General features: G+C 43.7%; 1 protein-coding gene across 3 annotated transcripts in view; it reads right to left on the bottom strand.

Annotated features, from left to right (window-relative positions):
• Positions 1 to 9996: 9996 nt before the first annotated feature.
• The window catches only part of LOC143292661 (uncharacterized), a 54636-nt gene continuing 37410 nt past the window's right edge, over positions 9997 to 27222 (bottom strand). The window contains exons 11-19 of one of the 3 annotated variants that reach the window (XR_013056675.1): positions 25301 to 27222; positions 22861 to 22998; positions 22182 to 22337; positions 20681 to 21024; positions 19945 to 20142; positions 18129 to 18908; positions 16014 to 16079; positions 11363 to 11512; positions 9997 to 10515 (exon numbers count right to left, since the gene is read on the bottom strand). The exon at positions 25301 to 27222 is cut by the window's right edge and continues 582 nt beyond it. Coding sequence is in view for 1 of the 3 variants with exons in the window: in XM_076603168.1 (XP_076459283.1) it covers positions 11419 to 11512; positions 16014 to 16079; positions 18129 to 18908; positions 19945 to 20142; positions 20681 to 21024; positions 22182 to 22337; positions 22861 to 22998; positions 25301 to 27222 (3698 nt within the window). In the remaining 2 variants the exon portion in view is untranslated. Of the gene's footprint in view, positions 10516 to 10988; positions 11513 to 16013; positions 16080 to 18128; positions 18909 to 19944; positions 20143 to 20680; positions 21025 to 22181; positions 22338 to 22860; positions 22999 to 25300 lie in introns of those variants that run through there. The other 2 variants (XR_013056677.1, XM_076603168.1) reach the window with 2 other exon arrangements.

The following is a 27222-nucleotide window of genomic DNA, read 5'->3' as shown; positions in this document are numbered from 1 at the left end:
TGTTGAGTTGTGTTTTTAGTGTGTGAACAAAATATACGATGATGGAATAAATGTAGTGTATATGGATTTGCCCGAATACAGTGACGCCACCTTGAGAAACTGAAACTGTCATGCATTTGAAATACTTAAAAAGAAAGGTTCCAGTTTTATAATCTGTTAGAATAGAATAGAAAACGTCTTTATTGCCAAGTGTACCGGGGTCACAATGAATATTGGTGGGGGGCGGGGTGGGGGTGGAGGGGTAGTACACAACAAGATACGAACATAAATCGAAAATCATACTTAAACACAGATACAGTAGAAATTAGGATACATACATGTGCATATCAATACAAAAACTTGTACAGTGGCATTATCTTCTTCTTCTTCTGCGTTCACTCGTATGCACACGAGTGGGCTTTTACGTGTATGACCGTTTTTACCCCGCCATGTAGGCAGCCATACTCCGTTTTCGGGGGTGTGCATGCTGGGTATGTTCTTGTTTCCATAACCCACCGAACGCTGACATGGATTACAGGATCTTTAACGTGCGTATTTGATCTTCTGTTTGCATATACACACGAAGGGGGTTCAGGCACTAGCAGGTCTGCACATATGTTGACCTGGGAGATCGTAAAAATCTCCACCCTTTACCCACCAGGCGCCGTCACCGTGTTTCGAACCCGGGACCCTCAGATTGACAGTCCAATGCTTTAACCACTCGGCTATTGCGCCCGTCTGTGTGGCATTATAAAACTTAAGCTTTGACGATTTATCTGTTTTTACTTTTTCCAGTATATTCTGAACTCTTCGTTTTGTTTTCTTTTTAGTTTTGTAACGTCACAAACTGAAGTCTGCGAATGGTGGATATAGAGATTATTTTGGTTTTGTCCTTTTTTAATGTTGTCCAGGCCCATGATTGCAAGTATCTTTTTGACAAACACTAACCAGGAAGAGGTATCAATCATAGATTGATATACTTCATTGGTTTAGAGGATAGAACCAGCTACATTGCATCATCCAGTGAAGCCCAAAATACCCCCAACAAAACTCATTTCTGCCCACAGCCATCAAAAACTGAAATACTGAAGTTCTTGGAAGAAACTGCGGCTGTTTCCCTCTTCCAAATGCTTTCCAATCAACAGTCATGACATACGATATTATGTTACTACGAGTCTTGTTTATTTGTCAAACTATACAGTAGGCTTCTTTAAAATCAAAGTGTTCATTGTGGATGCGCCACAGAAGCAGAACGGAAAAACAGACCGAAACAGAAAACACTGAATATAGAACACTGAAATTTTTGTTCATTTTGTCAAGAACCCAAACCAGCAGGCGTTGATAGGTCTTGTGTCCAGAACTTTGTACATTATCACTGTGAAGAAGAGAGAGAAGGCGAATCCATCCTGTGAAGGTTAATCAATCAGCCAAAAGCAACTCACCAGAAATAAATCCACCTGCCGCATCAGGGGGAGTTAACTCATGAACAGTCACGGCTGACACCACCATCCATATCGCCACTGTTAGCCAGTGGACAGCGAGCCACAACTTTTTCCATACCACACCGCGCATGTTTCGTAACTGGTCGTTTTCACACACCACGACCAGGAAATCCCGGAAAACAAACATCAGTCACTAATCGATGCTTGGCTGTCAACTTTCACGACAGTGTGTGTAATTTAATGAATTGCCGTGTGTGTCCTTTCCAGTAAGCTGTTTCTAAATGGAGAAAGCGTGTTGTGAGCCTATGCTGAACTACTTTTGGATCTAGTGTGTAAACAGAGTGAATCAGTGTAATAACCCTGTTGCAGGTGTGTGTGTGAATGTGTGTGTGTTTGCGCGCATGTGTCCATGGTAGGCCTAAACCTTACCAATTTCATTTTCTCTGGAAATATTTTGTCCTTCAACATCAAATTTGGCTTCAAATTAAAACTATGTTTAAAAAAGTAGTCTTCTCCCCACATTCTAGTTACAAGGTTGCGAATGTTCCAAACTGGACCAGAGTTATGGATCATGTAGTTTTTATTTCGTTTGCCTCCAAGTCAACTAGATTTTCACGGGGTTGTTTCCGGATTGTTGCCGGATTAGCGTTTCGTTTAAGCTTCGGTTTTAAAGTAGTGTAACATTTCGTATAGTCTTATACATAATCATGTAACATACATATGTAATGACTTCATCACACACACACACACATACACACACACACACACACACACACACACACACACACACACAGAGGCTGGGGGGAGGGAGAGAGAATCTATCCCGCTAAGATTGATAAACCAGCTGAAAACGACTCACCAGGTCCCGCCCCAGCCCCATGATTTAGGCGACGATGTGTGATCCAGATCCGTCATGACTTGTCAAAGAACGGGAAGTTAAAACATGAACAGTCACGGCTGACACCATCACCCCTGTCGCCGCTATTAGCCAGAGGACAACTTCTCCCATACCACACAGAACATACTTCATAACTGACCGTTTTCACATACCATGAACAGGAAACAAACGGACGACAGACATCAATCAGTGATTGTCGATATGACTGTCAGCGTTTATGATGGTGTGAGAAATTTAATGAACTGCGGTATGTGTCCTTTCCAGTATGCTGTTCCTAAAGGTGTTCTAAGCCGAAGCAGATCTATTTTGGGATTCAGTGTGTAAACAATTTCAACCTATGTAACAACCCTGTGTCAGTCGTGTGTGTGTATGTGTCTGTGTGTAAGTGTCCATGGTAGGCCTAAATCTTACCAAGTCTATTTTCCCTGGATATATTTTGTCAACACCAAACATAGCTTAATGATATAAATGTAGATATAATCAGTCCTTACAATGCATTCTAGTTACTAGGTTGCAAACTTTACTGACTGAACCAGATACACCGATCATGAAGTTTTTATTTTGTTTGTGTCCAGGTCAGCAAGATTTTCATTAGGTCTTTTCTGGACTATTGCCGGATTAGCGAAAATCGCGTTTCGTGAAGTTATAGTTTTAACAGAATAGAAAAGAATAGAATAGAATATGTCTTTATTACCAAGTGTAACGGGGTCACAAGGAATATTGGGGGATGAGGGAGGGGATGTAGTACATAAAAGGTACAAACATAAATCTAAAATCATACACAAACACAGATACAGTAAAAGTTAGGACATATACATGTGCATATCAAAATGAGAACTTGCGTGCGCACGCACACACACACACACATGCACACAAACACACACACACACACACACACACACACATTTAAACATAAGCTGCATATCACATGTGGATGGGGCTGATGACTGGGTCTTCAGGTAAGTGGCTGTTGATTGCACAACTCTCTTTAATCATACTGGATTTGTTGACTGCTTTGGGGAAAAAATCTACAGGCGAAGTGATTGGTTTTTGTCCTTATATTTCTGTACCGACGACCAGAGGGGAGCATCTCGAAAATCCCAAAAACTAGATGTCATTCGTCCTGGCTGATTCATTTTGCTTTTTGAGTAGCCGCTTATAATATATGTCGTCTAGAGATGGTAGATCAGCCTCGGTAATCTTGGTGGCAGTTTTTACGATTCTGTTCAGGGAATGTAGCGTAACATCCCATTTCTCGATCGCTGTCGAAAAAACAACGAATATTGGTACAGTCATGCAAAGAACTTTGTACTTATTCACTGAAACACATACATTTGCCTTGAATTTCGTATAAACAGGGAGACTGAGAGAGAGACGGGGGGTGGGGGCGGGAGGGGGGGGTTGTGGAGAAAGAATCCTGCAAAGGTTTATCAAGCAGCCAAAGCATTTCACCAAATATTGATGCACTCTCACCTTTGACGATAAAGTCAGGAAGAAATCGGTCACGAATCGTCGAAGCACGGGAAGCTAAGTCACGATCAGTCACGGAAGACACCACCACCCATATCGTCGCTGTGAGACAGACGACAGCGTACCGCAATTTTTTCCATTCCACACCGTGCATACTCCGTCACTGACCGTATTCACACACCACGGACAGCGAAAACAGGACGACTATCAGGCATCCGTCGGCGATGGAGGCATTAACTGTCAACGAGCACGTGGTTGTGTGTGATTTATTTGATGACCAGCCGCGGGTGTCCTTTCCTGTAATCTGTTCCTTAAGGAGTGTTGTGAGGTCTCGTGTGCAAACATAGTCTATGAAATAACCTTGTTTCAGTTGTTGTTGGTGTTGTGTGTGTGTGTGTGTGTGTGTGTGTGTGTGTGTGTACATTTATATGCGTGTTTTCTTATCATTTAAGCAATCCATGATTTTATATCTAGTGTAACTGTAATTGTTACATTCGTCTCGCATGTTCTTCATTCAGTGACATCACGACACGTAATTTATGTTGTTGGTTTTTTTGTTGTTGCTGTTGTTGTTGTTTTATAATTTGTTGTGGTTGTTGTTCTTGTTGATTTTTTTTTTCTTTTTAGTGTGTGTCTTTTGTTTAAATTATCCGAGTGTTCAACGTAGTGTGAAACCAGAAAGGCATACTATACTGTGTTGGTTCAAACAACTGCGAACGTTCTAGGCATTAGTTACTATCTGTCAGTAGAAATTGAAATATAGAATCATTTTTGTGGAACGATTTCTGTGGCGTGGGCTGAAAGGATGGCGGCGGATGCGTGCATTGCGCGCACATGCTTGCTTGCATCCGTGTCATCGGACGATGAGCTTCATCTGCACACCCTGGCATACGAGCTTTCAAGCTGAGGGTCGGATTACACGAGCCAGCACTGGCTGTTGTATACTGACGGTACAAGTGCTACATAGTGTGATCCTGCCCTTAAGGGTGTCAGTAATGCCTTGACACATTTCTGCATGTTTGTTTGTTTCCTGTTTGTTTTTCCTTTTCTTTTTTTTTCTTTTTTTCTTTTTTTTTAAATAGATGTGATAACTCTGCACTGAGACCTGTCTTTTGAAATATACTATTGTGGCCACTTTCACACAGAGCAGTGGACTTAAATGAATACATCGTCTGAATCTCTCTCGCTCGCTCTCTCATTCTCTTTTTCTCTGTGTGTCTCTGTTTCTGTCTGTCTGTCTGTCTGGGTCTCTCTCTCTCTCTCTCTCTCTCTCTCTCTCTCTCTCTCTCATCACACAACACAAAACGCACACAAGACACTCGAAACCCGTCTCGATCCTCGAACATGCACATACACACATGCGCACCCACACAGCAACATAAGCGCACACTCAAGCACGCACATTGACAAGTAAGACCTACTAAATCGGAATGGTATTCTAAATATACCTCTCTCTCTCTCTCTCTCTATATATATATATATATATATATATATATATATATATAAATCACTCATCAATATATATATATATAACACCAATATAACAAAACAAAAAGTCAGGAAACAGTTGTGCTAATATATCGAAGTTTATTCGAATATGAATTATCACAAGATATGGATCAATATAAACATGTGAAATCTGCATCTCATCACTAGTGGACGGATATACGAATGAATATATTAATGGTTCATATCACATTATGTCACACCTAATCGCATCATAATCGATTGTTTAACTTGATCGCTTCCAAAGTAAACGCCCTGTCTTGGTCTGTCCGAGTTTGAAAACCGAATGAGTTGCGGAAGTTGGTGGGGGTTATGAGGGACAGTAACAAGGAGGAGATAAACATACAAATCAGATGATGATAAAATCAATACTCCAAATCAAATTTCCATCCTTGAGTCAGTGGTGCTGCCATAAGAAAGGCACTTGTTGATATCAAAAACAGAAAAAAAGAGCGAATATGAGCTCTAGAAACAGTCGGGCACAGGCAAAGAAAAAGGATGCAGACGATCTATCCACATCTAACATAATCAATCAAGCATAATTCTAATCTAATAGCGGTTGTTGTTATTGTTTTTACCATAAAATACGTCTTCTCTAGAGCATTACATAGATGACAATGGAAAGAAAACATTGTACTAACAAAAACGACAGAAAAAAATCCAAAACAACTAAATACTATCGCATGTAAATGACGAACATAACTGGTGATTATATTCTATAGTAGTATTGACTGTATATATGAATTAACATCAATACATGAGAACAGAAAACTAAAGTAAACCCAGCCAAAATAAAGCAAAAGACATACATTTTTAATGGAGACTGAAATCAAAAATGCTGTTTCAATATAATTTTAAGTACAAGCATGACAGTGCGCTGATTTTTGCTACTTATAATCCTTTATCACAGACAAAGCACGATACGCATCCAATAGGTATTCAATATGAACATAAAACGAAAGTAGAAAAAAAAAACATTAAAAAACGGAGTCTAATTAACACACAAGTCACATCTACCCTTTACTGACCACTATCGAAGTGACTCAACAGCAGTGCAGGTGTGTTTTCATGGCTGCCTAACAAGATTAGTTCCCTGCGCGAAATAAAGAGCCTGATGTGTGGCTGCATTCAGAGGAGGGGCGGTGGAATTGGGATGAGACTTCAGTTAGGGAAGTGGGGAAGTGGTTGAGGGGGGGGGGCGGAGTGGGGGTGTGGGGGGGGGACGTTTTAAAAGACAAGTCCTGTTTTGAAGAAATGTGCAGACTGCACTACTATTCATTCACAACAGCAAGATACCACTTTGTCTCTTATGTTTGTATCAGCAACATAGGAAGGAGATACAAACAATGGATGTTGGACGGATGGAGAGGAGTGGGGGTGGGGTGGAGATGGGTGGATGGAGAGACTGGACAGAGACTGATGGAAGGACAGTCTGACAGTTTCAGTTTCAAGTAAGCGCCAAAGCGTGCGGACTGATCCATATAGACAGACAGACAATTAACAGACAGACTGACTGATAGGCGGATGGAGGGGAGGAGGGATAGGCATACAATTTTCGAAGACATATACCAAAACAAACGCACGCAAACACACACACACACACACACACACACACACACACACACACACACACACCGCCCTCCAAGAAAAGACGACCAAAAATAATTCAGTCGATCATTATAAAAAATATGATAAAATAAACCACAAAAACTCCCACCATGATGATTGTTATGATAATGATGATAAAAGAATAAATAAATAAGTAAATAAAGTAGACGGATACCAAAAACATGAAAATTTGAGGAGTTAACAGAAGCTACCCGGGATTAAAATAGACCATTGAGGACACTTCATGCAGTCACGTAACGACTGTACTCTACTTCCTGTGTGTACACTGACTGTTCCAACTTGGAATATCATAAATCACATGACGAGTGGGGGAGGTACGGGCACGAGTGGTGGTGGTAATGGGGTGTGTGTGTGTGTGTGTGTGTGTGTGTGTGTGTGTGTGTGTGTGTGTGTGTGTGCGGGCGCGTGCGCGCGCGCGTGTGTTGAAGGGGGTGGGGTGGGGGCTGGTAGTGAAAACTAACCAACCGTTAACTCCCCAGGACCCCCAACTCGCCCAGCACAATTCACAAGCTCCAGATCACTCAGGGAAACCCCCTATACTTCTTGTTGATTGGCTAAACACCAGCCAATGCATGGCCACAACCCGAATCACGTGGATAAAACTTCTACCATTTTCTCCGGATTTATGAGCCAGCTAACAGGATCACACAACCCTTTCACGGAGAAAGACCACAGCCATGAACAACTTGACCATACTGAGCAGATTGCCAATAGATCGTTAAACCCACCACTTCAGCTAGCTGATCGGTACACGGCAGTATCGCATAAGGGAAAACAATACAGGTTTGCTTCCTGACTGGACAACAGTACATTGCCATGCCCCTTTTTACAACCATGACAAAGACTCTCTTTGAAGTAAAGGTGTCTGCCAGGCAGTTACAAACGTAAGGTTAAAGGTCCCATTAGCTTTTTATGGCCACATCGGGGCAGTGGCGTCATATCAACTGTGTCTTGAGCTCGGCATAGGAAGGCGGGGCCTGATCTCCTTCCGCTATTTCTTTCTTTTTTTTCTTCTTCTTCTTTTTTTTTCTTAGCCTTCCCCAACCGAAATCAGGTACCATCCCCATTCACACCTGGCTGGAGTGAAGAAAATCGGAGTAAAGCGCCTTTCCCAAGGACACAACGCCATGCCGAATCACTCGTGAACGCTTGAGCAGAACGCAAGTCCAACGCAAAACCAATTCTGCCACAGCGTTTCTGAACGTGAGTTATATACGTTGACTGTGGAAGTTGTTTCTTGCGTCGCCAATATAACGAGGGTCGAACTTTCACGAAAACACGAAAATGGGCAGAGCAGACATTCGCTTTTTTTTTGTTTGTTTGTTTTTTTGGTGGGGGGTGCGGGGGGTATATATAAAAAAACAGTCTGCATGTCAACAGAATGCCACGACCCATCTCTATACATATCACAGAACACAGGAGCACAGTATATGCCCAGAGAAAAATACTGTTATCTTTCTGCTTGGTGGTTGGTGGTTGCCTGACTTGTACGGAGCTTCCAAGTCAGATTTTTAAAAAGTCAACTTCATTAAAAGGAAATACTTTCACACACACACACACACACACACACACACACACACACACATATATATATATATATATGTACAGAAAGAAATATGTGTGTGTATGTGTGTGTGTGCTTGTGTGTGTGTGTGTGTGTGTGTGTGTGTGTGTGTGTGTGTGTGTGTGTGTGTGCGTGTGTGTGTATGTGGTGTGTGTGAAAACTAGGCATTTTTATCAAGTGGATTTCTTTCAAAAAGAGGCCCGGAAAAAGAAAACTAATGAACATAGAAACAAATATTCCTTTGGACGGGTTGGTGGAAAATGTTTTGTGATCTACAACAGCCGATCACGAAACATCGTTGCACAAGGCGATGATGAGCCACTGACACAATGACGCAAACAGAAATATACGCGAATGAATAAACGCTGTAAAAAGAAGGATTGCCCTTCAGTATCCATGTCATATGCTAATATATATATACTAGCAAACAAACATCCAAATGACCTACATGCTATGATTTAAGTAAATGTGCCTGTCATAATATTGTGTGCTCAACAAATCAGCGTATAGATGCATACATATTACTGTGCATATCGCGTTAACTACTGTGAATATCATACAACAGAATATACAGTCTACCTGACAGATACATTTCATACAATGTGAAACATAGCAGAAGATAACATCGCAAGAATGCTATCTATCAATACGTCTATCAGACAGTGTTTTCTTTTGCACATTCTAAGTTTTGATTTTTCAATGCTGCTGTTAGATTGTCATACATTATATCGCTGGTTCCATTGTACTAAGCATAAATCTGCACATAGTATATCATATACAGTGTACATAAATTATGATGATGAGAGTTAACTCGAACCCGATGAAAATTGGGTCGTATGGGAATAATAGTATCACATACAATTACACGTGTATAGTAAACACATTTCGAATGCAGACCTCAACATGCAGAATGCATCCAGACACAATGTGAGACACAGTGCTTGAGAGTATACAAAACAATGTACCCTGTGCATTTCTATGCACTCATACCACAGTAAATAAAACTATGTGCTACTGTACGCGCAAACTCATGGATCGTACGCTTGTGTATTCACATAAAATGCAGCAGGTGCACATATCAATTCAGATACACGGTTTCACATACTATACGTAATACGTGTTAAAGAAAAAAGTACCTATTAAAAAACGTTCATAATATGATTACTGATAAGAGCGCACATGCAAAGTAACATAATTACATCATGAAAAGTGTCCATGTGGCCAAGTAAGAAAACATATAAAAACATGTTAATACATATTCTCGTACCCGCAAACTTAACTTGGACAAAAGCAAGCGATTGTACGTAGCTACGTAGCTGTTTTATACTGAAAGCTAAATACAAAACGCAGTACTTTGTAACAATTAGATATATCTCTGTGGCTGCGGAGTATGAATTTGAAACAGTCGTGAATATCATTTTAACATACTAACACGCTCTGAAAACCCTTCCCCCCCCCCCTTTATATATATATGTGTGTGTGTGTGTGTGTGTGTGTGTGTGTGTGCGTGCGCGAGCACGCACGCGCACTGATGCATGCAATCACATCTGCCTGTTGCTCATAACATTTTGGTTTTGCAAGGCGTCAGGAAGCGAAGTGGAAAAATACACACTGACACTTATGTGATACCTTCCATGGTTTTTTTTCTTCTCTTGAACTGAAAGAACTAGATTCCAAATATCTTCACCAACACCAACACTACCATTATCGTCATCATCATCATAAAACATCACCCAAAACAGCTGTTATCAGTAGCAGACGTTATAACAGTCTGTTACTGGTATAACTCCTATTATATTCCGGCTGTTGTTATTGTTGTTGTTGTTGGTCTTATTTGTGTTGTTGTTGCTGTTGTCATCAAAAACGATGATAATAGTGATGATGATGATAATGATGATGATGATGATGATATTACAGGGGAGATATTTTCACAACTGATAATGAATTACGTTCACAAAAAAACAAGACAACATAAGCACAGACGATGTTCACTCTCTGGATGCTCATCGTGACCCAAACCATCGAAGCTGTAACAGAAAAAAAAAGTTCACAAATGAACAGTCACTGAGAATCCGTAATCTTTTACCAAATAAAATCATTGATATTCAAAATGCATTTTTTTTTTTGGCCTCCCTTCGCTAAACTTGGGCTTTAAAATTATCGAAAACGTAACTCGTGTAAACAAGATATAATGACACAGCATGTCGTTCACATAACTAAACTTTGGCTTTGATCGATAATGGCTGGCTCGCAGAATAAGGCGATATGGATATTCTGCCATAATTAGAAACAAACAAACAGGAGAACAAATATCAAGGAAGAACGAATGTAAAGAAAGAAAAAAAGAGGGGAGGGGGAATAAATCCGAGGTTCCGTGTGAAGTATGCACATTACGCACATTTAAAAAAAAATAATAAAAAGAGGGGCAACAAAGGGGGTGTCCCTGGCAAATACAAATAGAAAACCCGCTATGAAACAAATGCACTTATTGTTGGAGTAAAAAATAATTTTAAAATTATAAAAAAGAGTGGCACTGCTTTGTGGCGACGTTCTCTCTCCGGGGAGAGTACCCTAAATCTGCTGTGACAAAAAGTAATGTGATGTAATGCAATGCAATACAATGCAATACAATACTCTATCGAAGATCTGGTAACAGCCAAGAGCAAAAGTACGCTTCAAACAACAGTCTAATAATAATAATAATTAATAATAATTCCTAACTTTTCTATGGCGCGATATCCAGTACTGATGCTGCTCAAAGGGCCTTACATCATCGAGCCAGATATAAACATAACATAAAACAATACAACAGCTCAATCCAATCTAACAAAGAAAGGATTACGAACAGGAAAATTTGCTTTCTCAAAGTCCCACCTAGCCAGCAGGGACATGTGTGGGGTGAGGCGAGGTGAGGCGGGCAGAGTCAGCTGTCAGGGGTTGATGCCCGTGTACTTCCTGATCAGGGTGTTGGCGTACTGGCGCTGCTCTTCGGATAGCAGCAGGTGCTCGTCCCGAGAAAACAGCCTGTCAGCATCACAACACCCTCCTTCACACGCAGGTACTGAACCGCCAATAATAGTCATGATGGTGGTGGTGGTGGTGGTGGTGGTGGTGGTGGTGGTGATCATGATGATCATGATGATAGTAGTAGTAGTAGTAGTAGTAGTAGTAGTAGTAGTAGGAGGAGGAGGAGGAGGAGGAGGAGGAGAAATGATGAGGCAAAGTATGAAGAGGAGGAGGATACAAAGTAGAAGAAGACTGATGATGATGATGATGGGAAATTATTCGCATACACGCCTTTTCCAGGTTGGTCGAAAATGCTACAAAAGAGTCACAACAGACATAATATATTGTGGTTTTTCTTGTGTTTTTCTTTCATAACAAGCCAATAATCATGCAAAAAAAGATCAAACCCTGCTACACGATTGACGACATAGATGGTGCCCCACTAACAGGATATAAAAAACAGACAATACTCAAATGGAAACAAAACAAAAAAAAGAAGAAGAAAGGAAATACCATACTCATCAGACGCATTACTCAAGGAATATAAGACAGATAGATAACACAATACCCAAAGGTTACATGCAAGACATGGATGTACTTCCCTTCAAGATTACAAGACTTAGATCATACTATAAGTATAAGACAGAGATGTATGTCATACACGAATCCCTCTTAAACCAAAATCTTACGACATAGACAACACAGTTCTTAGAGATTACAACACAAAACAACCACTCAAAGATTATGAAATGGTATTCTATGGCATAACTCAGATGGTGCTTTACCCACAGATCCAAGACACAGATGATACCTTACTCAAAGGTCATAAAAAACAGACGATGCCTTACTCAAACTTCACAATGCATATATGATGCCTCGCTTAGAAGGCATAAAGTCACATTATTATGATGCCTTACCATTTACAAAAAGAATATATATATATATATATATATATATGTGTGTGTGTGTGTGTGTGTGTGTGTGTGTGTGTGTGTGTGTGTGATTTTATTTACTTGGTGATACAGATAGATATAGAGATATATAGATAGTTGGAATTATAAGTCATTGCAATGATAGCATTGAAAAACATATCAGGTACCTTTTTTTCCCCACGCAAAGCAATAAGAGTAAGCTCCAGCCAAAACTCAATTCTATCGTGTTTGCTTCTGTCAGGGATTAGCAGATTCAAAACCCAATTCCAAATAAGGAGCAGCGCTGAAGAACTACCCGGCACCTCCACACACACACACACACACACACACACACACACACACACTCTGGTGTTCACCACCGTCACTTTCACTTTCAACGGTTGCGGACTGATCCATGTTCACTACACCACATCTGTTTTTAAAAGAAGTGTGAGAAAGGGGTATGGGGGGGGGGGGACATGGCGGAAGCGGATGCATGACCTAAAGCGCTGGTCAGGTCTTGAGAGCACAGCAAAAACAAAAACACGTCAATCATACATTAATAAATAAGAGGGACAGACAGAATGGCATGTGAAGACGGAGAAACATATTTCATGGTGTACTTTGTGAATATGAATAAGAGACAGACAGACAGGTAAAGACAGGGAGATATATTTCATGGTGAACTTTGTGAATATGAATAAGACAGACAGGTAAAGAGAGAGATATATTTCATGGTGTACTTTGTGAATATGAATAAGACAGACAAGTAAAGACAGTGTACTTTGTGACTATAAATAAGACAGGTAAAGACAGAGAGATATATTTCATGGTGAACTTTGTGAATATGAATAAGACAGACAGACAGGCAAAGACAGAGAGATATATATTTTATGGTGTACTTTGTGAACAGAACGTATTTCATTCTTTTCTCCAATCGGCGACAAATCGGAGGACGTCTGTTAATAGCTGATTTGGCGTCGGTCTGCTGATGCTGCGGCTAAAACAACAGCCGCGAACTTGTCGCTGTCGAGACTTTGGCGAGGGCGACAAATGAGCGGTGAAAGCATCAAAGGGGGATTAATTAACACGGAACAGGGCACGGCAGAAAGGGACGAAGGTGTGGACAGAACGGGAAGCTGCATGACGCAATACGACCCCGGGAGCATGTTAGAAATAGGATGTAGGTCTAACGTGATTTATCATTTACTGAACAGGAAGAGGCACTCGAGACATGTTCAACCACTGTGTGTGTGTGTGTGTGTGTGTGTGTGTGTGTGTGTCTGTCTGCCTGTGTGTGTGTTTGTGCGTTCGTACGTGCGTGTGCGTGTGTGTGTGTGTGTGTGTGCGTGTGTGTGCGTGTGTGTGTGTGTGTGTGTGTATGTGCATGTCCGTGTGTGTGTATGTTTATGAGTGCGTATCCCTGTTTGTGTTTCTGTGTGTATGTGTGTGTGTCTGTGTCTCTGTGTATGTGTTGATCTTTTTTTTAGGTAAAACGTTAAGAGATTCTATAACCCTTGACGGCTATCGAGGAAGTGAATTTACCTTCTCTGTGCCTGGGGCATAGGATGGCGGGGCCCAATCCTCCCCATCCTTCGTTTTAAATTTCCCCAACTGGACAGTCAGTTTCTCATTCACACCTGGGTAGAGCGAGGATATTTGAGTAACGTGCCTCACCAAAGGACACAGTGATTAGAAACTCTAGGGAGAGCTGGACAGTACAAGGTCTTCAGAGAAGAAGCCCCCCCTCAGTCAAGTGTTTCGGCCCTTAACTCCTTACACTCTAAGGGGGATGGGCCGCACCCAGATCATGACTCCTGGATGCCCATGTAAATCGTGGGTGGAGCGAGGATATCTGGGTACCGTGCCTCACCCAAGGACACAAACACCAAGGCGAAACAAGGCCTCGATCCCTGATCCCTGATCAACGCCCAACCATTTCTGCGACCGCAGAAGACTAATAAACTGTCCGGCTACTTGACAAATATTTTCCATACCGGTTGTGTGTGTGTGTGTGTGTGTGTGTGTGTGTGTGTGTGTGTGTGTGTGTGTGTGTGTGTGTGTGTGTGTGTGTGTGTGAGTGTGTGTGTGTTTATCTATTTTGATGTGTCTAACGTTGATGTAATACGGAATCTTACCTCGAAATATTTGTCCTCGGGTGAACGCACAAAACATATACTCTTTCTCTGTCTCTCTCTGTCTCTGTCTCCCCCCCCCATACACCCCCCATCCCCCCTCCAATACACACACACATTCACTCACGCATGTGCACATTTTCAAACACAAACGCGAACCCACGAACATATGCGTGCGCATGCATACACACGCACCCAAGATATTTTTTTTAAATATATACGACGGGAAAACAAAAAAATCTACCAGATTCGGAAACATTCATAAATAGGCCCAGATAACGTTTATGGAATGAAAAGAGTATACACGTTTGAAGCACACGGAAACTGGAATGTGCTAGAACATTACCAAGATGAGAAATAAAAGTAGATATATGATAAAACACACACACACACACACACACACACACACACACACACACACACGCGCGCGCGCGCACACACACACACACAAACGAATGCAAAATTAAATGAAACAGCATCAGCTTAAGATACACAGCTAAGACACACATCCAAACAGAATACATTCCCAAGATTAAAAAAGCGTGTAAGACAAGTGGATAAAGCTTGTAAGAGAAGCAAAATAAGAAAGAAAAATAAACACACAACGCGTTTGACACACATAAAATGCAGTAAACATATATAAAGATATAGATAAATAAGTACTGTTTGACAGTCATGATAGAAGCAAAACAAGAAAGAAAAATACACATACACACAACACGTTTAGTTAACACACATAAAATGCAGTAAACAGATGTAAACATATAGACAAATAAGCAACTGTTTGACAGTCATGATAGCGTCTTAATCCCTTGACTGCTTAATCCTTGTGACATTCGAGATCAGTGTGGCACGAGATACTACTCTTTGTCAATGGTCCTTCATTCATTTTACAGGGAGAAAGTAACGCGGTGTTCTTCTTCCTCTCGACTCCTGTGGACTCTTTCGCTGCATACTGACGAACGAGGAGGAAGGAGAGAAAACATCGGTGGTTTGTCCATTTCTTCTCTAATGGGTTAAAGCGATTACAACAATGGATTGATTGAAACATACATGAGGAAGAAGGAGAGAGGTGGGGAAAAAAACCGCATGTGTACACCTGTAGCCTCTAACTGTTTGCTTTTTTTTTTATAAGCACGCTAAAGAAACAGAAATGGAAAAGGCTACGATACAATGAAAGGGTGATGCTATTTTTGGTAAATTTTGTTGGATGTGGTTTGTTTGTTTTTTCAATGAGGATGGTATCGTTGTTATTTTAATCAAGGTCCTGTATTTTTTTAACCAGCTGGGACATCAAAAAAAGATAATCAGACAATGTAAGAAACACAGCAGCAAATAACATTTTGAAATGAAATGAAAGCGCTCAGAAGTCAGCGGTAGATAGTTCCATTGTTAAACACGCAGACCTGTAGCCAACAAGCAGGAGGGAAAAGGTCAGTGTGTGTGTGTTCAGGAATACCCATACATACTCACCCCGGGTGGGGAGGGCCAACTGTCTGCAGCCCTGCAGGCCTGTCTGTAGGTGTGGTGGGTGGGGGGCTGCCAGTGATCAAGCCACATCAAACACGTCAACACGCTTTGCAACAACACACGCTAACAACAGGACAACGAGGCAAGGCAATCGCATAACACTCAGCTTTCTTGCCTACGATTTACACTTGCCACTAGCCACACAGCTGCCTCTCTCTCTCTCTCTCTCTCTCTCTCTCTCTCTCTCTCTCTCTCTCTCTCTCTCTTACACGCACAAGCACACACAAGCACACTTATACACGCACGCGTGTGCGCACAGACACACACACACACGCACACACACACGCACACACACGGACCCGCGCGCGTGCGCGCATATACACACAAACTCGTTGCGAAAACAAGGAGTCCTTCTCTGAATCCTTTTCTACTATGATTAATTTTCAGTAAAAATCCTAATTATAGAAAGGACATTACATTACTAAGTTCAAACATTCATATTAAACCAAACTTCACAATATGGCAACTTCCTGATTAATTGTTTGGAAATATGTGAACAAAGGGAACAATGCCATATTGCCACAAAAAAAGGAATAGTGATCTTCTTTTTTCTTTTCTTTTTTTTTTCTTTTTTTATGCTGAACCGAAATAACCAGAACACGAAATAATGCTCCATATTACGTGTGAACATAACTCACCTAATGCTCAGTATTCCCGAACCGTAAAACAAAAACAACCTGACATTTAGACATCAGCCGATTTTGCCATATAAATATAACGAAATTGCATGTGAAAACAGAAACAAACCCGCAGCTGATAAATCACCATCCGAAACTACACAAATACAAACCCTGTCATTCGCCACGTGCATATTAGCTGGTGCCAACAACAGTTATATACTCTGTGCCAGTTAATATTGATTGCATTCATGCAGGTGTCTTTTCAAACCTCAAGTAAGTGGTGTGTGATTCAGAAACAAGCATCCACCCTAACTTCCATGCGACCGTCTTTTTGTGTAATCAGAAATCATAGAGTTATCTTTTCTCACTGATTTTGTGTACTCCTCAGCTAGTCTAAACCTCTCTCATGCATTCTCATTCAAATCATACGAAAGAAAACATGGTGCAAGAAATTTCCTATCGATAATTATTATAAAGAACATTTCAGAACATCTGTATTCATTCTTGAGCAGTCTGGAAAACAAACATTTGAATGTCTAAAAAGATTAAATACACTTTCACTTAATCACTGGAGAAAATGCACTTCTTACAAGGCCTTCTGAAAGTATTATAAATGAATCAGTTCATGATATATGCAAATGATATTGACCAAGGCTCAAAACAAAAACCAGCGCATTATGTAGGAAAATTGTCTTGCAATAGCCAAATAGCCTAGTGAAAACACAAACTATTTCACATGTACAGAGCTCACAGAATATCATGAGTTCACACCTGGCGATAGTCTCATCACGTGTGTGTTGCATGTGAAGTGCGACCTGCTGTCTGTATATCTGTCTCTCTCAAACACACACACACACACACACACACACAGATATATATATATATATATATATATATATATATCTGTGTGTGTGTGTGTGTGTGTGTGTGTGTGTGTGTGTGTGTTCACACAAAGGACTCAAAACACAACAATAATGGCTGTAACAAAAAAGTTATTAAAACTAAACTCACTTTTAACGGAAACTCACTTTTAATATCCTAAATCGGACAGATAACTCCTTGAAACCATTATCGAAGTCTTAGAACAAAGAGGAGAGAAGAAGTAAACAAGAAATTGTGCACTTTAACACACAAAACTATTTTGGTTTAAAAAAAAATTAAATTATAAAAAAAAACACCTGCACATCTCAAAACAAGAAAAACCACCACAAGAGACCGGAGTAGCAGCCTTTTAGCACCCCCCTTATCTTTTACTCTGGTGTTAAATCTGGCTAACACAGACAGCGGGGAGGGGAGTGAGGGTGGGGGTCATTCGAGACTAGCCAAGAATAATCCCGGGGTAAAACCCAGCAGGGGGACCGGAAGGGGTGTGGGGGGGTTGAGGCTGTTACACCGGGAAGGCTCAGCGATGGTTTTCATCATCATCATTATTACTTACAACTGCAGGTGCAGCCAGGACATGGAGCTGTGCTTCTGCCTCAGTTCCTCCCCCAGACCCGGTCTGTCCTGGTGGTAACTCAAGCCCCCCCTCGTCACCCCTCTCTTCTCCGACGCAGGGGTGAAGGTCAGTAGCTTCTTTCTGATGGGCTCTGGAGACAGGCGCGTGGGAGGGGAATGGCTCCTGGACCCGAAACAGCGGGGGCTGGGGGTGCCCTCCCTACTGCTGCTGCCCCCCTTCTTCAGGATGCCTCTCCTCCCCCAGTCCTCCCCCCTTCCGGGACTGCAGCTGGCACTTCGAGGGGGGCCTCCGCGGTGGTGGTACAGAAGGGGGGAGAAGTCCTGGCCGCCGCGGGCCAGCAGTCTGTCGCCGGAGGGCCCGGGACTGGAGCTGGCCGAGCGGCTGCCCTTGACGGTCGGCGGGGGCGTTCTCACGGGCGACATCCCCAGAGGAGTAGAGCGGGGCCCGCGGTGGTTCTCCTTGGCCGTCATCGTGGTGGTGGTGTCCTCCTTGGGGTATAGGGACGAGGAGGACGACGTGTAGGGATCGCTGGGGTAGGGGCGATAGGGGATGGGCTTGTAGATGGGGGAGGTGTCCCTGGAGGAAGAGGTGGTGGTGTAGGGGTGGCGGTGGTGATGGTGGTGGTGGTGGGTGTGGGGAGCGGGGCCGAGGGGGTCCAGCCTGGTGGGGTAGTGCTGGAGGTCTGGGTAGTCAATGAAGGTGACGGGGGAGTCGTGCCTCTCTGGACTGCTGTAGGTGTCCCAGGATGGGCCCTGCTGCCTGTCAGGGGGGACAAAACATCATCACAGTGTGGTTGGTGTGGTGGTGGCCTAATGGTAATGCGTCCGCCAAAGAAGCGAGAGCATCTGTGCGCGCGGGATCAGGATCGATTTCCATACCTGCCTAAATTCTCTCCTCCCTCAACTAGACCTTGAGTGGTGGTCTGGATGCTAGACATTCGAATGAGACAATAAATCGAGGCCCCGTATATAACATGCACTTTTGCGCACGTAAAAGAGCCTACGGCAAGCAGAGAGTTGTCCCTGTCTTAATTTCTGACCTGATCACTTAGTGGGTTTTTTTTGTTGTTGTTGCTGCTTGTATCGTAAAATCTTACCAGTGTCACATTTCTTGATTACAACCCTTACAGTGATGTTCTTATAATACTCATTCTGTTTTATCACCTTGTTTTTTTTTTCTTCTTCTTTTGATATCAAAGCAAGTTGTTATATATGTCTGTTTTGTTATGAGTTAACATGAACTATGCTTAATTCACTCTTGTGAGTATGCTACTATATGCCCAATTGTTATTTGCAAATGGTAAATATTAGTCCCTTAGCATTCTACGGCCATCGGGACATTGAATATTCACATCCACTGTGTCTAGGGCTCGTTCACGCCCAGTCCTCTCCTTTTTGCCGTTTTAACCTTCCCAAACCTCAATCAGGTACCCGTTCACGCCTGCAGAGTGGAATGAGGAGAATCTGAATATAGTGACTTTCCCCAGCACACACAAAAAAACCACCATGCCGAAACGAGGTACTCGGTCCCTGATCACTGGTGAACACTGGATCGTAAGTCCAATACCGAACCGAATAATTATGCCACGGCACCTCCGCCTATTATCTTACATACTAAAGGAATGAAGAATAAAATAAAATGAAATGAAATCTTCTTCTTCTACGTTCGTGGGCTACAACTCCCACGTTCACTCGTACCTACGCTTTTACGTGCATGACCGTTTTTTACCTCGCCATTTTGGCAGCCATACAATAAAATAAAACAAAATAGAAAGAAGGGGAAGAAAAAGCATTACCTAGGCTTCCTATGCGGGTAGATTTCACGGTAGGTGGAAGGCAGGACGGGGGACACGTCACAATAGCGGTAGCTAAGGCCTCGCGGGGGGCTGGCCGCTCTGGGGTGGAACGTTGTCGCTGACACGTCGTTAGGGGTGGCGGAAGCATGGATTATGGATCGGGTGGATGCTGATGCTGACTCCGATACCTCCGTCAGGCTGGAAGAACAGTACGTGGGAATTATCATTGTCTGGTTTGTTTGTTTGTTGTTGTTTCTTCTTTTTTCTTTTTCTTTTTTTTTTGGGGGGGGGGGGGGGGCGGGGGGGGGGGTGCGGGGGGTCGGGGGCTAGGGGGGGGTGGAGGGAGGTGGGGAAGATGAATAGTTTCTCATTCGTTTATTATAACTGTGTCCATTGTCAGTGTTTCATTTTTCATTGATTGTTATAGTGATTCCGTGCGTTTCTTTGTCTGTCTATCTGTCTGTCTGTCTGTCTGTCTCACTCTCTCTCACTCTCTCACTATCTGTCTATCTATCTATCTATCTGTGCCGCTTTCCTTGTTGCAAATGTGTGTTTATATATGATAATATTTTTTAAATAAAATAAATAAAACAGTAATAATAACAATCATGACAGGTGCTCCGATTACAACAACACAACTAAACATAAACAAACAACAAACTAACAGCAACAACACCCAATCCCCCACCCCTTCCAACCCCCGAAAAAGAAAAAAGAAAAAAAAAACTCAACCAACCTGCGAGAACGACGCGTCACCGAAAGATGCGAAAGCGATTTCTGTGAAGAATAAGAAGCAGAAGAAGTAGCAGAATAACCCCCATCACCAACAGTGTTGGGGACGGTCTCCTTCTCCGCCTCATCCCTAGCGCCTTTCTCCTGGTAGTGGGAGCTGCTGGGGGTGGTACGGACCTGGACCTGGACCTTGCTGCTGCTTTCGCTCTGAGTCCTTTGCAGTCTGCTCTGCTGCTGCTGCTGCTGTTGCAGGGAATCCCGCTCCCCGCGAGCCTGCTCCAACAGGTGTCGGAGTTCTCGGATAGTGTTGGCTGACCGGGACTGGCTCTTTCTCAGCTCCTCCACCTCCTGGGGTAGGGGAGGGGGCGGGTAGGTGTGAGGAGAGGGGAAGGAGGTAGGAGGAAGGAAGTTTTGGTTAGTATGTCATGGAGGTTGTTTTTTTTTAGGACTCTGCTTGCTTCTTTGTCTGTGTCTTCTTGTGTGTGTGTGTGTGTGTGTTTGTGTATTGGTTCTAAACGTTGAATATTTAGTTCCGATGACAAAAACAACCATAATGAATGACAAATTTCAGGTACCAGTTTGCACGATTTGCCACAGATTCAAACACAATGAATGTGGTGGTCGGTTTTGCCTTTGCCACATACTCTCAGATACACAACACAAAGACAATACATGTTCTGTATTTCACACTGAGTGTCATTTTCTCGACAATTGTGATAGAGATTATCATTTACGGTTTACGAGCTTTGTTGAACGACTTAAGTCTGAATGACAAGTTTTGATGATGCTACTGATAAAGTCACTCATACACGTGTGTACATACGACCCCGTACAACGTCGACAAGTACAATTCATATACGAATGTACACGTCAGTTTTGAGTCACGCATCTAAAGCTCAATTTGGTTGCTTGCTTGCTTGCGTATCTTAACTTTTATTTGTGCTTTGGTGTGTGAGGGGGGTGGGGAGGCGGGGGGGGTGGGGGGGGGGCTCGTCTTGGACCTGTGCGCTTTTGTTTGTGCTTCCATGTCTGTGAAACTGCGTGTTTGTTGCATATCTGGTGTGTGTGTGCGCGCGTGTATGTGTGTGTGTGTGTGTGTGTGTGAATGTGTACGTGTACGTGAGTACGTGTGTGTGCGTGCGTGTCTGTATGTCAATTTATATTTATTTGTTTATTATCATTTTAATGCAATCCGTGTGTTTATTCATGTATGTATTTATCTATTTATTTATTTATTTATTCATTTCTTCATACATGTATTTATTTATTTATTTATCCATTTGTGTATTTACTCATACATTAATTGAACGATGTATCCATTATGCACCTTTTCTTTTCTCAAGGTCTGACTAAGCGCTTTGGGTTACGCTCCTAGTCAGGCATTTGCTTTGTGGATGTGGTATAGCGTACATGGTTTAGTCCGGAGGCAGTGACACCTTCTTGAGTAACTGAACTGAACTGTGTTTTTCATTATGATTCTGATTCCGATATCACACACGCCCAACCTTCTTGAGAGAAGAGTTCTGGCTCTGGACGAAGGTGGCCTGGCCCCTCAGCTTGTGGTTGTGGTTCTGAAGGGCCTCCAGACCTGGCTTGGACTGGTCCAGCCTGTTCAGCGTACTCTGCAGCTCCTCCTCCACCTCCTGCTTGTCCGCACGTGCCTGTTGGCGGGGGAGGGTGTTGTTAGCATCATCATCACAACCATCATCATCATCATCGTCATCATCACCACCATCCATCATCACAATCATCATCATCATCAACATCATCATCTTCATCATCGTTCATAGCAGTAGTTGTTGTTGTATTGTTGTTGTTGTCGTTGTTGACAATTATATAGCACCCATGCCCATCTTCGATCAGATACCAAGCTGTAAGCTCTTTACAAACACAGGGTCACGCACGCACGCACACACACACACACACACACACACACACACACACACACACACACACACACACACACATATCAAAGTGGATTTTTCATATGAAATTTGCCAGGACCCCCTAACCCCCACCACCCACCACCCCCCAACCCTCACCTTTTTGTTGCCGTGAGTTCTTTAACGTGTCGTAACTGATCATTGTGACGTGATCGCCATGAACGAAGAAGCAGACCACAGACATGCGGACCGACCAACTGACCACACACACACACACACACACACACACACACACACACACCTGTTGAGCCATCTGACGCAGATCCTGCACATAAGCCTCGCTCTTGTTCGCTCTGTCCCTCTCCCGCTCCAGGGCAGTGCGCAGCTCCATGTTCTCCGCCTGAGACCTCGCCAGGTGTCTTCGACAGTCGTCCAACACCTGTGTTCACGTGCGGAGTCATTAGTACTTTTGTTTGTGAGTGTGTGTGTGCGCGCGCGCGCGTGTGTGTGTGTGTGTATGTATGTGTGTGTGTGTGTGTGAGTGTGTGTGTGAATGTGTGTGTGTGTGTGTGTATGTGTGTGTGTGTGTGTTTGCAAGTGTGTGTGTGGGGGGGCGGGGTGTGTGTGTGTATGTATGTGTGTGCGTGTTTGTGTGTGTGTGCGTGTGCGTGTGTGATTTTTCAACTTTTCTAGACAGAGGTTTACAGATAAAAAAATTAAAATACTTTCTGTATTAGAAAGAATATATAAAAGAAATGGCGCTAGTGAGGCAGTACGATACATATTCATGAGCACTGATTCCATGATAATGTATAACTTAATGCTGTTGTCGTGATTTGTTTGCTGCTTTGGGTTTTGTTTGTATTTGGTTGTGTTGTATTTCTTATTTTGTGGTTTGTTGTGCAATATATTGTATTGTTTTCTGTTACTCTTCGATACAATAGGTTTCTCTGTGTGAAATTCGGACTGCTCTTCCCATGGAGAGCGCGTCGCTACAGTGCAGCGCCACCCATTTTTGACTCACTTGTGTAAACAAAGTGAGTCTATGTTTTAATTCGGTGTTCGGTTGTCTGTGTGTGTGTGTGTGTGTGTGTGTCTGTGTGTCCGTGGTAAACTTTAACATTGACATTTTCTCTGCAAATACTTTGTCAGTTGACACCAAATTAGGCATAAAAATAGGAAAAATTCAGTTCTTTCCAGTCATCTTGTTTAAAACAATATTGCACCTCTGGGATGGGCACAAAAAAAAAAATATATAAAATGAAGCCTAATTATATGCAAACTGCGTTTACTGTTATATTTATATTTTTTGTATTCTCTAAACTTGGCACTTTGATCTGATATTCTGACCCAACAACAAGAGCAGTCATTATTATCATTTTTTGTTCAAACAGGAACTTCTTTTGCTAAGCATGGAAGTTTTGTTTATTTTGCAAACGTTTTGGTGCAGAGAGTAAAGAAGGGAAATTACTCTGTAATTAATGCTAGGGGACTTAATTTGCTTTAAACTGATCTTTTTCATCTTAAACATTACATTTTGAAATTATACTCAATACATAAAAAGCTTGGATTTTTTTTAAAGTGTATCACAAGTGAGTCTTGAAGGCCTTGCCTCTCTTGTTTTTTCTTCTTTTTAAGCGTGTACATATATTCTTCTTCTTCTTCTTCTGCGTTCGTTGGCTGCAACTCACTCGTATATACGCGAGTGGGCTTTTACGTGTATGGCCGTTTTTAACCCGCCTTGTAGGCAGCCATACTCCGCTTTCGGGGGTGTGCATGCTGGGTATGTTCTTGTTTCCATAACCCACCCAACGCTGACATGGATTACAGGATCTTTAACGTGCGTATGTGGTCTTCTGCTTGCGTGTACACACGAAGGGTTTCAGGTACTAGCAGGTCTGCACATATGTTGACCTGGGAGATCGTAAAAATCTCCACCCTTTACCCACCAGGCGCCGTCACCGTGATTCGAACCCGGGACCCTCAGATTGAAAATCCAACGCTTTAACCATTCGGCTGTTGCGCCCGTCAAATATATTCGTTTCACTTTCTATGTCAGACAGCATTTTTCTTCGAAATTTGCCGGCGACAACCCTTTTGGTGCCGTGGGTTCTTTTACGTGCGATAGGTACATGTTACACATGGCACCTCGGTTTATCCGTCTAACCCGAATGACTAGCACTCGGACCACCACTCAAGTCTAGAGGGTGAAAATACTGGTGAGTGTGGTATTCGAACCTTTGCCATCAGATTCTATCGCTTCCTACGCGGATGCGTTTGTCGTTGGCCTCCATTGCACTATTTTGTTTCAGATCTCGTTGCTGTTTTTGTTGTTGCTGCTGCTGATGATGATGATGATGTTGTTGTTGTTGTTTGGTCATGGGAAGAGCTCTACTGCTGCCGCAGGAATAGAATAATAAGCATGTAAGTGCTGATCTGACCCATTTCTATGATTCATGTTGTTTTGATTAATACACAAAACTATGACTCTGTATCTTGTTGGGTGTAGAGAAACAGCCGATGAAATATACAATTGCTGCCAGAATAGATAAAATGATAGAGATATGAAACGTTATTGAGGTAAATGTGAATCGTCACATATTGCGCAAGCAAATTAGTAGACAATGGCAAGAACGACAACAACATCAGCATCAATAACACTGATGCATAATCAACATAAAACACATCGACAGTCCCAAGCCCATACAACAAGAGGACGGTAACGCCAACCCCGCGCTCACCTCATTGGTTTTGTTCAGTTTGTCCTGTATCTCGTAGCGGGCGTTCCGGAGCTTGGCCTGAAGAATGTCGTTCTCCACCACGGACGAGGCCAGGGCCTGCTTCAGTTCTATCACCTCCTTTTCTGACAGCGAGGTCTGCGAGATGAGCTTCCTGTACTTGTCCCTGTGGTCTGCCTGGGGGTTGTCCCCGTCACCGAGGTCCTGGCCCCAGATCTCCTGGGTCACGCTGCGGATGGGGCTGGTGTAGCCCAGGGCGATGGGGCCGGGCCTGGGGGACACGACACTGGTGCCACATCTGCGAGGGGAGGGCGACTGTCGGTGTGGGGAGGTGCCCAGGGTGGTGGTGAAGGAAGAGGGATTTGTGTAGGAACGGTTGGGGGACAGGGAGGTGTGTACAGGGCGGAAGCGGGGGGAGTAACGCCGAGGGCTGGAGGTGTACCGTGATGTGTCCCAGTGGCGGGGAGACTGCCAGGACCTGTGTGCCGCTGACCCTGGGGAGGTGGCGTCTTTCCGTGCTAGCACCATCCTGCTGTCTGTCTCCCGGATCTCGCTCTGGGACGTGAAGAAGGTGTCGTTCTTACCCGTGGACGTCGGTGTGGCGGTCCTCCAGCCTCGTTTGAGGCTGCCCCGTTCTAAACTAGAATCTGCCTGTGAATCCTCCATGACCTCGATCTTCTGCTTCAGCTCCTCTATTTCTTTGCTGAGAACCTGTATGAACCTGGTCTGTGCCGTGGATTCAGTCCCGCCGTTGTCCAAGGCTTGAGATTCTCTCTTCCTCAGCTGACGTTCCCACGCTTCCTTCCTCGGCACCCTCCCCAGACCCCCTGCTCTGGGTCTGGGGGACACAAGATCTGCGGGCAGCTCCAGTGGGGGAGGTCGCTCCACCGTCCTGACCACTCCCGGACTGTGTCTAGGCGAGACTGGACGTCGCGGGCTTAGGGCATGGTGACCTATTGGTCTGTATGGAGACGTGTATAGACTGCTTTTCTGGGCTGCCTGCCTGAAGCCGTTGCTTCCTTGAAGAGAGCCTCTGTTATTGACATCTTCCACACTGTCTGCCAAACGCAAGCTGACAGGTGTTTGGGATGTTTCATTTGCGTCCAAGGGGGATCGGTTTGAGCTCTCTCTGTTGTCAGAAGGGGAAGTCACGCTTTGTTCCCTCCGAGGTGACAGAGATTGAAACCTGGAGGAAGCCGAGGCAGCTGCCAGTGGGGACAGGGATTTTCTTTCCGTCAGGGACTGGGTTCTTCTCACATCTCTGGACTTGCCGGAGCGGAGGTCTGCCACGCGGATGTCAAGTGGTTTGGGAACTCGGTGCTTGTGAGCTGTGGGTCTGGGGAGACTGCAGACCGTGTCCTCGCCCTCCTCCCCTTCCCGTGACCCTGCAGACCCCGTGCTGCTGCTGTCCGCCTTCTGCCCAGCATCCTTCACCTCCGTGTCCTCAGACTGCTGGGTGGGCGACGTCCTTACCGGACTTTTCCTGCCGTTGGTGTCGTTAGTCGTTTCTCCTGCCGCGGCCCCCTGCCTCAAGGCATCAAACAGCAGCAGCACGTCCTTGCCCTGGGCGGGGACCATCACCACCGGAGTGTCCTGGCCCAGCTCTGGCAAGATGACTTTCTTGGCTTTCCCGCTTCTTTGCAGCTCCTCCAGGGTGTTCATGAAGTCACTCCTGAAACTGTTAGCCTGGGCGGACAGTTCTTGTCGGTTGTTGTCTTGTGAGTTCAGCGTGGAATCTTTCGGTCTGCTGTGCCCACGTTGTCTGTTTCTGTTGTCCTCCGCTATTCCGCCGCTCCTTGCTTTCTGCCTGCTCTCTGAACTACGGCTGAGGTACGTGCGTGAGTTCACGGCCCGGGTGGGTGCGCTGATGCTCCGGGCCAGACGGTTCAGACCTCGGCTGTCGGAAGTGGAGGTGCCCGGCCTCT

The sequence above is a fragment of the Babylonia areolata genome, chromosome 1, assembly GCF_041734735.1.
Source record: "Babylonia areolata isolate BAREFJ2019XMU chromosome 1, ASM4173473v1, whole genome shotgun sequence".
Classification (NCBI taxonomy): domain Eukaryota; kingdom Metazoa; phylum Mollusca; class Gastropoda; order Neogastropoda; family Buccinidae; genus Babylonia; species Babylonia areolata.
This window is presented reverse-complemented; position numbering and strand designations above follow the sequence as displayed.